General features: G+C 48.1%; 1 protein-coding gene across 2 annotated transcripts in view; it reads left to right on the top strand.

The window, feature by feature from the left end:
- PITX1 (paired like homeodomain 1) overlaps nt 1–11,169 on the top strand; it is a 41,614-nt gene extending 30,445 nt beyond the window's left edge. Inside the window, exons 4-5 of one of the 2 annotated variants that reach the window (XM_033140130.1) lie at nt 1,307–1,512; nt 10,541–11,169. In XM_033140130.1, the coding sequence (XP_032996021.1) occupies nt 1,307–1,512; nt 10,541–11,074 (740 nt within the window). In that variant the 3' untranslated portion in view covers nt 11,075–11,169. The remainder of the gene's footprint in view (nt 1–1,306; nt 1,513–10,540) is intronic. The other variant, XM_033140129.1, reaches the window with a different exon arrangement.
- The last annotated feature ends 1,046 nt before the right edge of the window (nt 11,170–12,215 follow it).

Below are 12,215 nucleotides of genomic sequence, written 5' to 3'. Positions count from 1 at the left end.
GCTGAACCACCAAATTCACTGAAATCAAATTGACCTGTCTAGGTATTTCCTCTTATATTGCTTTTAAAATAAGTAAAAAGCCATAGATTTCGCTGCCGCTCCTCGCCCCATTGTAGAATGCATTGCTATAAAATGAACGTTGTATAATTTAAATAGATATACTAATATTATTAAGCAGGAATAAAAATATTCTTCTTTTTTTGGCGATCACTGGTAGCCGAGTAAGATTCTCTTCCATAAACACGGTAAGGCGAGGACACTTGCACTACAGGGCGCATACCTATGACATCTTGAAAGTCCTATTGATGTCAGAGGCAGACTTCAGAATGTGATTAAATTTTTTCCGTTGAAGTCAATGGAGCTCTTGCCCTTGAAGTCTTCTTTCATTGACTTCAGAGGGTCGTAGACTGAAGCCCTGGTCTTGATGTAATGTGCAAATAGAAGCTTGTACCGAGTATTATGTTTTGCCTTAAATTGTGTGTACACGTGCACACATCTTGCACTTCGAAACTGAAAATAATTCAAATTTCCATTTTTGAAAGGTGTAGGTGGGATCAAATGTATTTTGTTTTTGCTGTTGTTGTTTTACTTTATTTAACGAACCATAGAAAAACAAGGTTCTAAATTTTACCTAACTGAAAAAAATCATTTGACATCTAAATGCCCAAAGTAGAAATTTAATCCAGTTGTGTGAAAGGCTTCGTTTTCGGGTTAAGTAAATTCAAACGTTCCCCTTGTGGGGAGTATATTTTGTGTCCTGGTGCCTGCTAGGAAAATATCCAAAAATAACAACAACAAAAATCGATGTGAATTCTTCATTGTCTTTAGAGACTTTTTAAAAGTGCATAAAGAAATGACTTGTAAAGGTTTCCCACGCCTTTTAAAGAAATGTTTTCCCCACCTTGAATCTCTTAAAGTCCATTATGAAAACAAAACAAACAAAAAATCTGTTGTCGTTTGCGTAAAAGGAAGACTGGGTCAGGATCCGGGTTTGATTGGCCTTTGCTTTTGTAATGGAAAATCCTCGGTTCTGGGTTTGGGTTGTGTTTGATGAGGTTTTCTAAAACAGACGCGATGGTTCCAGTCCAGGAGCTTTTGCTGCTGTGCTAGGATGCATTTCAGGAAGATTTGGGCTACAAATCCAGACCTCATTCAGATTTCTTTCCGAAGGAGAGTTTGGTGGCGCTGACTTGGGCTAGGGAGTCAGGACTTAGAGAAGCAGTTTGTACATTTCTATCCCCTCCGCCCCCCTTCTAATTGTAATTCTTTATTTCGCCTCGTTATGCCCGGCCCTTTGCCTTTGCAGAAAAGGAGCGAAGCGGCGTGCAGAAAAGCGACGACGGGAACGTGGATGACCCGGCGAAGAAGAAGAAGCAGAGGCGGCAAAGGACGCACTTCACCAGCCAGCAGCTGCAGGAGCTGGAGGCCACTTTCCAGAGGAACCGATACCCGGACATGAGCATGAGGGAGGAGATCGCGGTGTGGACCAACCTCACGGAGCCCCGAGTCAGGGTGAGCCACGCTCCGCAATCTCCTCGGGCGCCCGCCTCCCAGGGTTAACCAACCCAGCCACTTCCCAGGCTTGTCTGAAGACAACTCCGAGGCAGCCCGTAAAAGCCCATCGCCAACTCCCCTGGGCCTTCGCCGCCTCTTGGCCGGGCACGGATGGAGCCCAGGTCGAGAAACAGCTTTTCTCGGAAGTAAGCCCCCATATGTGCGGGTCCCAGGGGGACGGACTTCCAAGTAAGTTTGTTCCAGTGGTAGCGCGGCCTTCTTCTCCCGGGTAGGTGTGCCTGTGCGGAGAGGAGCGCAGCCTTGAGCCTTAATTAGACACCGGTCTACCAGATAGAGGAGTCCCAGGTGAAATCCGAGGAGAGGGAGCGATTGGGACAGGAGGCGGTTAAGAGGGAGCGCCGGTTGTTGGAAGACCGGGGGATCTGGCGGTGGTGGGACTGTCCAAGGGTGCTTTGTTTTTACAGATCCTAAGACATCTCTGGTCGATTTCACTTTATGCTAGGAAGATCTACAAAAAGAGGAGGGAAGTCCTATAGTTTGTAATTAGACTTAGCTCCTTCGTAGTGAAAAAAAAGAGAGAGTATTTCAAGAATGGGGGAATCTGCTTTACTGAAGGCAGCAAAATGCATAATTCCATGCAGGAAAACAAGGCTGAGCTGGGCCTGACCAGCTCTGTGCTTGCCATCTCCTTAACCAAGGTAATTATTGCAGCCCTATATTCCCACTTGCTCGGAAGGAAGTCCCACCGAGAACAGCGAGACTTGCTTCAGAATAAACGTGCATAGAGTTGGGTTGCATGGAGGAGAAAGTCCCCGTCGAATGTGGTGTAGGAGCCGCGCAACTCACTCCTCGCCCTGCTTACTTAGACGCGCGCCTCGCTGCTTACTTCCAAGCAACGGGCTCGCACGTAAGCGGCCTCAGATTTACTCGGGAGTAAGAAACCAAACGGGCGCCTGAGGACCAAAGAATCCACGCGCAACAAACTTTCGGGCTCCCGGTGGAGGGGAAATCCCGGGGGGAAGTTCAGGCCGCCATCACAGGGCTGAAGCCAGTTCCGTGTAGGAGCATCAGAGGTGATTTTCCGCAGAAAATCAAGATCCGCAGAGTGCAGGATCCAAGCAGCCGCGAGCCCTTCCGAGGCGTCTGGGGCCTCCTGGGCCCAGGGGTGGAGAAGGCGGCAGTGGAAAGGCGCCCATCCTGGCACTTCGTTGGCCCTAAAGCCGCTAGGGAGACAGGCCTCCAGAAACGCGGGCGAGGCTTTATTTAAAACAAAATCATTGCTCCATTACACTGCTGAAGGCGCAATCCTACGAACGTTAAGGAGCAAGCTCAACCAAGCACAGAGGGACTTCTTTCCGAGTAAACATGCCCAGGATTGGGCCGTAAACAAACAATAATCTTTATAAAGAGAGGGAGAAAAAGAGAGGGGGAACGCGCCCCAGATCATTGTCCTTTTCCGTAGCATGGGAAAAGCGGGTCTTGGCCAGGAGAGCCATCTTTCAGAATTTACTGTTCTCTCCTGGATTAATTAAATGCAGCCATTTAATACCAAGCAGGAAATCTATTTTCTCTTCGGGCGATTGCTGGGAGAGAGAGAGAGAGAGAGGGAGCCCAGGCATCCGGGTAGAAAACCTTTATGAATGCGCTCTTTTTCATGGGGTCAGGAAGGGATCTTTCAAAACAAAACAAAAACAATTGTGCCGTCTGATCTAGAAGTGAGGAACTTGTGGGTTTCTTCCCCCCCCCCCCCGGGGAGTCTTGGCCCCGGCCGCTCTCATTGGGTGGTGCTTCGCTTGCGCGGCGTTTCCTTGGCGCATTTCCTTAGATAGCTAGACTGCAGCTAACTTGATCAGGGAGACACGTCAAGGACAGAACCCTGCACTTCAGCTCTATTAAGTTTAAGCTTATTTAAACACACCAGAGGCGGGAAAGAATAGGAGACACCCTCTGAAATGCCTCGTTTATTTAGCCCTCTGTATAGCGCCGGCCCACATTCTGGCGTCTACGCATTCTGTGTAGGGGAGCGAACACACCGCGCCTTTAGCTAATGTAGGAGAAGGCAAGGGCCGCGATCCTTTGCATGTGCTGGGCATTGTGAATGGCGCTGGCTGGACAGAACGTGGCATTTGCGCGCTGTACTTAAATTACTGCAGAACGCGGAGATTTAAATTAAATTAAGAGGCTTGTCCTGGATTGCCCTGGAGGAGAACACTGGACACGATCCAGCCCAAAATAAGCACTTCAGATAGGTCCATTTCTGTGGGTTCAGGTTCACCTGAGCTCACTGAGACTTAATTCCAAGCAACGATGCTTTGGCCTGGAAGGTCACATTGAATTCGGCGGCCTAGCCAAAGTACCTGCTTAACTCTCCCCAGGAAACATAATCCGCGAGGGTGAATTACATAGCGCTCAGTCGGACTTCTGAGTTAAACATAGGGTTTGTTGCTGGATCGTGCCCACTGCGTGAAAGTAAATCCCGGTGAAATGCAATGCCATTTGATATGTTGCGCTGGGGGTGCTCTGTGTGTGTTAGAGAGAGCTGTGCAAAATCCCTAAAACCAGCAGGGAACCATATATAAAAGGTCCCATTTCCTGTGCGGTTTGTTTTGTTTCGCTTTGTTTTGGCCACCCCTTCCTTATATTCGTGTACATATTGTTTGAAGGCCAACAGCCTGGTTCGCAAAAATGTTTTTTTTTTTTTTTTTTTTTTTAAGCGGATGGCTCCGTCTCCCTGACTGTCCAACCCGCTTTCGGTGAGAGTTCAGTTCAAGCGCGTGGCCCTAAAACGCTAAGTTCCCCTGGAATTAAAGAAACTACAAATTCAATGTTCAGGATCGAAGTAGCAATCCCATTGGACTTTATATGGACTGGGCCTTGTGGACGTGGGAATGTTGAGGGTGGCAGGAGAGGGTATATTGATTATTAATATCATTTCTAACTTGAAGCTCTAACACACCCCAAAGAACACTTTCGCTTGGAGAGATTTCGTTGAAATCAAAGGTTCCGCGACTTCCAAGTCTGCGCGTAGGTAGGAATCGCTAGCGCAGCACGGACAGGATCCGCAGAGTAAACTCAGCTACCAGGGCCAGTTGCATTGGGCTCCCAAGTCAACAAATCATTATAGTCCTAAATCCGTACAGAGCAGATCTCTTACGCCTCTCTTGCCTACAACTGCAGGGGCTGTTTCTGTTTGTTTGTTTGTTTGTTTGTTTGTTTGTTCGTTCGTTCGTTCGTTCGTTTGTTTTTAAAGTTTTCCTGCCCCAACTGGCAGGAAAAAAATATCTTGCCGTAGGGAAACGGTTAGTATTTTATTAAACTTTCTCTTTGCTTGTTTTTAACTTTGGATTTTTAGTTTATTGGACTTTTTTGGAGGTTCTCTCTCCGCCCTCTTTTCTCTCTCTGTTTCTCCTCCTCCACCCCACCCCCCACCCCATTTATGAGCTCAGGATACTCCTTACACTGTAGGGAGAATGAATCCTCCTAGCGCCAGAGCTGCGGGTGCGTTTAATCCCCGCTGAGGATAGTTTGCGACATAACTACAGTGGGCAGAAGCGAATCTCAAGACGCCCATTCAGTTCAATGGTTCTGCATCGCAATCTCTTAAAACCGCGTCATCATGGGCTCCAGCTGGCGACCACCCCAAAGGGGCTTGTCTACCGCTGTGGGGCAGGAGAAGCGATCAGGGAGTATATGCGTAAACTCTGCTCGGAAAACGTTAAGGGAAATGCTTTTTTTCCGCTGGAGGTCAGCTTGGAGTATTGGGGTTTTTGAAACCGCGGTGAAGCCGGGTCCGATGCACTCGGGGGTAAATCACACCAACTCCAGTGTGACTCTGAAGTCACGTCTGCATGGTATCTCAGCCACCTCCTCCTCAGTCCGCTTAAATCGCCCTGTTAGGCTGATATTCTGTCCCCAAGTGGCAGTTGCAAAGGAAGCCCCGCTAATTTATTTTCAAACAAAAAAATAAAAAATAAATAAACGGGCACTTAACCGGCTTAGGGATCGGGCTATTAGAACTGGGAAATCCGCAGGGGTTTGATATTTACCGGTATTTCAGAAAATGCAATTAGGCTAGCTCTGTCTCCTCAAAAGTGAATCCCCGCTTATTCCCCGGGAACGGCGCACGAAATGGCAGCCCTTCTTGTGACAAGCAAAACAAAAAACAAAAAAAAGGCTATGGGTCGTTTTTGCAGTAAAGGAAATTTAAGCAGCAACCCCGAGGCTCTGTGACTTGAGAGGAAGTATCTCTGAGGTCAATCGGGGAATATGCTGCATTTTTGCAGGGATGCGTTTAGACTAGTTTTGGTGCGATCCAGCCGAAGTGGGTCATCTGAGGATCAATGGAGGGCGAGGGACACCTTCCTATATTTTTGCCAAGGGGTGTCACTCCCCACGGGTCCTATTTCCCCCAAAGCTAGATCTAAGACTGTAGCCTCAAACTCTGGGAACTAGCCCCGTTTGTAGGACTTCATTCGGCTGTGATCGCCCCGTCCTTACTTCTGTCCAAATCTAAAAGAAAGGCCGTTTTCGGAAATCCCACTTTGGCCTAAGTAAATCACTGAGACCTGGGCAAAACAAACCAATAAAAGCGTCGCTTGCAGCAGATGCCGCTTTTAACCTTTCAGGGGCAGTCAGAAAAATCAGATTTCCTCCCAAGTAAATTTTGTGATTGCGTTTATACTTGTAAATAGCTTAGAAGCCATTTTGGCAAGTAAGAGGTAGATAAATCAATAAATAATAATAATATACGTGTGGGCAAGCTGAACATTTGGTGAGGAAAAATTTCGGGGAATTCATTCCCACTCATTGCAATTCTCCTCCTCCTTCAGCCTTCTGTAGATAATACATATATATTTAGAAGCAGCCTTAAAACTCAGTTTTGCCAATCCACCCTTAATTTGCTAAGAGGACCTTCCTTTAAAACGTCTAGAAACCATCATTAAAACTATTAGCCTCATTTTCAGGAAATTCCTGTCTGGAAGCACCTTCTGAAAAATGAATTACAGGTTTTGAGTGTGTCGCCTTTCTTCGTTTCCTCTTTTATATTTACACCGGATCCATCCTCCTCCCTGGTCCTCACAATTTGCATTCCTGTTCTCAATGTAGCATTCGAGTTTGTTGCCCCTAAACTCAGACACTGGTGAGCATCAGCTACATACATAATTTTGAAGTAGGTGGCTGAGTCTGAAAGGCCCCCTTGAATGACACAGCGACCACTCCACTTTTTGGAAGGACCTTACTTAAGGAAAATTGGGTTCTGTTAGAAGGAAGAGAAGAGCTCACTTTCTAAGAGGCCAGGTGGGTGTGATGTCGTCTCACATCTGCTTGGTTTCCCTGACTCTCCTTAGCCAGGACCTGTACAAAGACCACACAACCCACCAGTAACACAGGCAGTTCCGGAGGCCGATATTTTCCACCAAGGGAGGGGAAGATATTTTAACCTGCAGCAGAAACCACGTGGAAGACATACCTCCCCATTAGATCTGCCGTCTCTTAACAGCACGCTAAACCAGATCCGGCTGTGTCCTGCTTCAGGTTATGAGTTGGGTGTCTTTTCCTGTTCTCTGAGCCCTGGGTTTTTATGAAAGGGAACTCAAAGCATTTCCCAAAGATGCACTTTCCACAAATCTGCATCAGATCCCTCACCCCCCTCCTCTTTCACCGTTTTTTACATTAAATCCCAGGAGCAACCAGTCTCCTTTTGCTCTCCAGCAGCAAAGCTGTAAATTCTGAATATTAAACGCAAAGGCAGATGCTGCATCCATTGAAAGGCAAAGGGTGTAGGGGGTGGTTGGCTCTGTGTTTACCTTAAACCTACTTGCCCGGTCCCACTTTTTATGATCTGTAAGGAGGGTGTTTTTGGTGAGTTTTTTGTTTAAAGCGTTAGCATTGGACAAAGCAGACCAGCCGCCATAACCAGGGCCTGATCACAACAAGAGTATGGTCAAGGGTAGTTAATTCTCTGCAGAGAAAGGAAGTGAGGGTTTGAAATTTTGGAGATCATAAAGAGGAGAGAAATCGGGTGCCCGTCCAAAGCAGCAGTCTGCAGGAAGGGATTTGTGCAAGGACAAAACAGCAAGGACAAAAAACAGATTACATGTCCTATTGCATGAAACCTCAAAGACATAATGCTTGGAAAAGGGGTGGCAGATACAGAATTCATTTTTGAGGAAGTGTGTTCTTCCTCGGACAACTTTCTCCAGGGCTTTTTAAAGGAGAGCAGGAAAACTTGATAAGGGAAATCTAGAATCTGGCATGAGTTCAGACTGGGCACAAATAGATGGACAACTTATTTTCTTCAGTCTCCCCAGAAAGGCACCTAGACTGAGGTTTCGGAAATTGGCATATTTATTTATATTCAATTCATTTGCTGATTAATCAATTAAAAGCTCTCTTAAAGCCAACGTTCTTTAACTGGCTTGCAGCCTTAGTTTTACGGATAATTGCTCCCCAGAGACAGGAACTGGACCCTAGCTGAGACCTAGAAACAAATTGTACTCTACTGGCTTCTTGGTTCTACTCAATTGACTTCAACTCCAGCTGTTCCTTTGGGAGGGCTGGGGGTGGAGGCGGGGGGGGGGGAAGCTGAATGGCTTCTCTGGCATAATAGATTATCCACAAACAGCTTTCCCAGTGGAGTGGAGCAGCATGAATATGGGAAATATTGCAAGTGACAGTTCAGCTTTTTAAAAAGTCCATACCAGTAACCATGCTAGCTTGCAGCAAAAAGATGGTCAAAAGTACCATGGCACCTTTTAAAGCTGGGACAGGGAACTCCTAAGGCCCTCCAGATGTTGCTGGATGCCACCAGCCCCAGCCAGCATAGCCAATGGTCAGGGAGCTGTAATTCAGCAACATCTGGAGGGCCACAGGCCCCCACACCTGTTTTAAAGGCTGGCGTTGTGCAGTCTTTTAAAGGCAATAGATTACTTTTATCAAATGCATAAATTGGGCTGAGAGAGTGGTAGGTGTCTATATACAATGGATAATAATTTAAAAAAAAAGTTTAATGTGCTGATCCTGCATGTATTTAACATTCCAGTCACCCTCTGCCATCCATTTTCAAAATTTCTAAACAGTGTTTCGATACTATCTATCATAAAACATCAAGGCAACATACAAAGTTAAAACATGAAAGACCATTAAAAATAAATAAACTTCATGCTTCCATATCCACTTCAATAAACTTAAGAATTAATATAGGCTGTCCTTACAAGATGGCCCCAAACCTATTTTTAGTGCCAGGGTTATATTGCTAGATCAGGTGAGCAATGTATTTGAGTGCAATAAGCTAGTAGAATAACTCATAGATTTCTTTCATATTTGGGGGATTAAAGGAGAAAGAAATAGCAGAAATCTATTGAACATTGACAGCTCTTCTTTTAGAGAAAGAAAAACAATTTTGAATGTGTTCGAAGTGTTTCTGCCTTTACTTAGGTTGCCCTAAATGGCTCAGAAGCAACTATTACTTTTAACCATGTTGCACCCTTGCAAAGCATTTGGCAGAATACTTCTAGTTTTCAGAAAACATCCATCCTACTACATTTTAGCAAGGCCTCCAGAAATTCCACCAAGTGGTTCCATAATCTGGCATGAAGATGCCACAACGGAGAGACGTTAATATATATTAGCTGTTAACTAAACGGCATCTTAGTCGAGCTTCAGTTGAGCGGAGACGCTTTCCGGAAGCATCGGGCTGGCCAGTACGCAACTAGCTCCGGCGTTGCCAATGTCCTATCCTCCAGATATTGTCTACTCCCGTCAGCCCCAGCCAGCACCAGCAAAGGCCAGGGATGATGGGAAGTGGACGCCAGCGACATCTTGAAGCGCACCCGCCACCAGCTGCCCATCCCCGGAATGGCCGGACTTTGAATCTGATGCTACCCTTCTTGGGTCCTTAAGTTTCATCTGCTGAACGCTTCCCATTAAAAAGGCTCTGACCGCATAGCGGCGGGTGCCACAGAGGGACGTACTTTAGGGCAGCAGGGCTGGCAGCCAACTTTGAAGCCTTCCATGCTATTATTCTTATTATTAATTATTTTCTGTACCGCTTAATGGTGACATGTAATAAAGGGGGGGCGCAGGGGAAATAAGGCAATTGAGGAACGGCTTAGGGAGCTGGGTATGTTTAGCCTGGAGAAGAGAAGGTTAAGGGGTGATATGATAGTCATGTTCAAATATATAAAAGGATGTCATATAGAGGACATCATATAGAGGATGTCATATAGAGGAGGGAGAAAGGTTGTTTTCTGCTGCTCCAGAGAAGCGGACACGGAGCAATGGATTCAAACTACACGAAAGAAGATTCCACCTAAACATGATGATTAAGAATAACTTCCTGACAGTAAGAGCTGTTCGACAGTGGAATTTGCTGCCAAGGAGTGTGGTGGAGTCTCCTTCTTTGGAGGTCTTTAAGCGGAGGCTTGACAGCCATCTGTCAGGAATGCTTTGATGGTGTTTCCTGCTTGGCAGGGGGTTGGACTGGATGGCCCTTGTGGTCTCTTCCGACTCTGATTCTATGAAATCAGAATCTCGTAAGAGCTGGAAGGGATCCCAGGGTCATCTAGTCCAACCATAGGAGCCAACTTCTAGGGTCCCAATAAAATAGGGTCCCCGTCCTCCCCAGTTCATGGGTATTCAAATGACATGTGCGCGCCACTTCATGTGATCATAGAATCATAGAGCAGGAAGGGACCAATGCAAGACTATGCAGCTGTTGCAACCTTGGCATTATCAGCACCACGCTCTAACCAACTGAGCTATCCAGGCTCAATTATGCGGGGTGTGACTTGCCTGCCCCCCCCCCCCACCAATATTTTATTCAAGTTGGCACTCCTGAGTCCAACTCCTGGCACGCTGGAATACTTTGCCCAACTTGGGGCCCGAACCCACGGCCCTGGGATGACGATTCTCATGCCCTCCCGAGGGTGGGTGATTAGGGGAAAGGCGTGCATGGCTTTCGCCGTCGGTGGAGTCTGGCCAACCCCTTGCTAAGCCCGGGCCCTGCTTTGTCCGCCCCTTGCAGGTGTGGTTCAAGAACCGGCGCGCCAAGTGGCGGAAGCGGGAGCGCAACCAGCAGATGGACCTGTGCAAGAGCGGCTACGTGCCGCAGTTCAGCGGCCTGATGCAGCCCTACGAGGAGGTGTACGCGGGCTACCCGTCCAACTACTGGCACGCCAAGAGCCTGGCGCCGGCGCCGCTCTCGTCCAAGAGCTTCACCTTCTTCAACTCCATGAGCCCGCTCTCGTCGGCGCAGTCCATGTTCTCGGCGCCCAGCACGCTGCCCTCCATGAGCATGCCGTCGTCCATGGGCCACTCGGCCGTGCCGGGCGTGCCCAACGCGGGCCTCAACAACCTGAGCGGCTCGTCGCTCAACACGGCCATGTCGTCGCCCGCCTGCCCCTACGGCCCGCCGGGCTCGCCCTACAGCGTCTACCGGGACACTTGCAACTCCAGCTTGGCCAGCCTGAGGCTCAAGTCCAAGCAGCACTCGAACTTCGGCTACAGCGGCCTGCAGAGCCCCGGCTCCACCCTCAACGCCTGCCAGTACAACAGCTGACGGGCCGGCGCCTCCGCACAGGGACCGCGGCGGCTGCGCGAAGGGGCCCCAGGGAGCCCCGCAGGAGGAAGGGCGCGGCGGCGGCGGCGGGGCGGCGACGACAACGGGAAAGGAGAGAGAGAAAGAGAGAGAGAGAGAAAGACGGGGGTTCAGACGACGCCCCAGCCCGGCCCTGAAACAAGGGGATGAGTTGCAATGTATTTCGTTCTCCTCTGGATGATGCGGGTTTTGTATGCGTGTTTACTTGAACTTGCACAGGACTTCCTCTTCTAAGCGTCCACTTTATTCGAGGAAATACGGCGGGGAGGAGAGAGGGCGGGGCGGGGGAAGAAGCCGCGCCAGCGAAGAAATGCGCGGTTCGCGGTTTTTGTGGTAGAGGGTGGGAGGGGGAAGAGGCGTGGTTTCTGGGGTGGGGTTTTGCTTGCTTTTCCGGCCGTTTCAGGAGAAGGGGCGGGGACTCTGGCGAGAGGGGGCGGGGCTTCGGGTCAATGGAAAGATGGGAACTCTCAACCCGAGCAAATGTCATCCTGACAAGGGTCAACCACTTCAGTCAGGGAGGTTCTGTTTATCTTTTCGCCTTTCCCTGCGCTTGGCCGTCGGGTGGGCGGCGTTGTTTTCCACGTGCATGAGTGACTCTCGATGGGGATTTGTTTCTTTAGCTGAAAGCGATTGAGAGCCGGCCATGCCGAGCACTAAGCGGCTGGAAAGGTTCCTACCTCTCTCTCGTTTCTTCCCTTCCAAGACGGCAGTATCTCCCCCGCCCCAACATCCCTCTTTAAATCGCCTCCCTTTAAAAAGGAACTTTGCGGAACACCCTCCCCCAGCCCTTCCCCTTTGCAAAGTCTTACCCCTGATAATCAAATTATCGTTCATCCTTATTTAAATGGCTCTTTTTTAATTAAGAAAGAATTCTCCTAGAGAATCTAGGGACAGAAATGTTTAAAATACAGAAAAGGACTATCCTGAAACTTCGATACTGCATCTTAAAAGGAAAGGAGTATAGTAATCTCGTGGATGGGGAAAATGTTTGAAACAGTGACTTGCTTTTCCAGCTCTGAACAAAAAGCAAGGAGCCCAAACAAGAAATCTTTAAAAGGTGTTATGATGTAAATGTAGATAATACTTAAAATGACTATGAAAA

The sequence above is a fragment of the Lacerta agilis genome, chromosome 2 (assembly GCF_009819535.1).
Source record: "Lacerta agilis isolate rLacAgi1 chromosome 2, rLacAgi1.pri, whole genome shotgun sequence".
In the NCBI taxonomy this organism is placed as follows: Eukaryota; Metazoa; Chordata; class Lepidosauria; order Squamata; family Lacertidae; genus Lacerta; species Lacerta agilis.
This window is presented reverse-complemented; position numbering and strand designations above follow the sequence as displayed.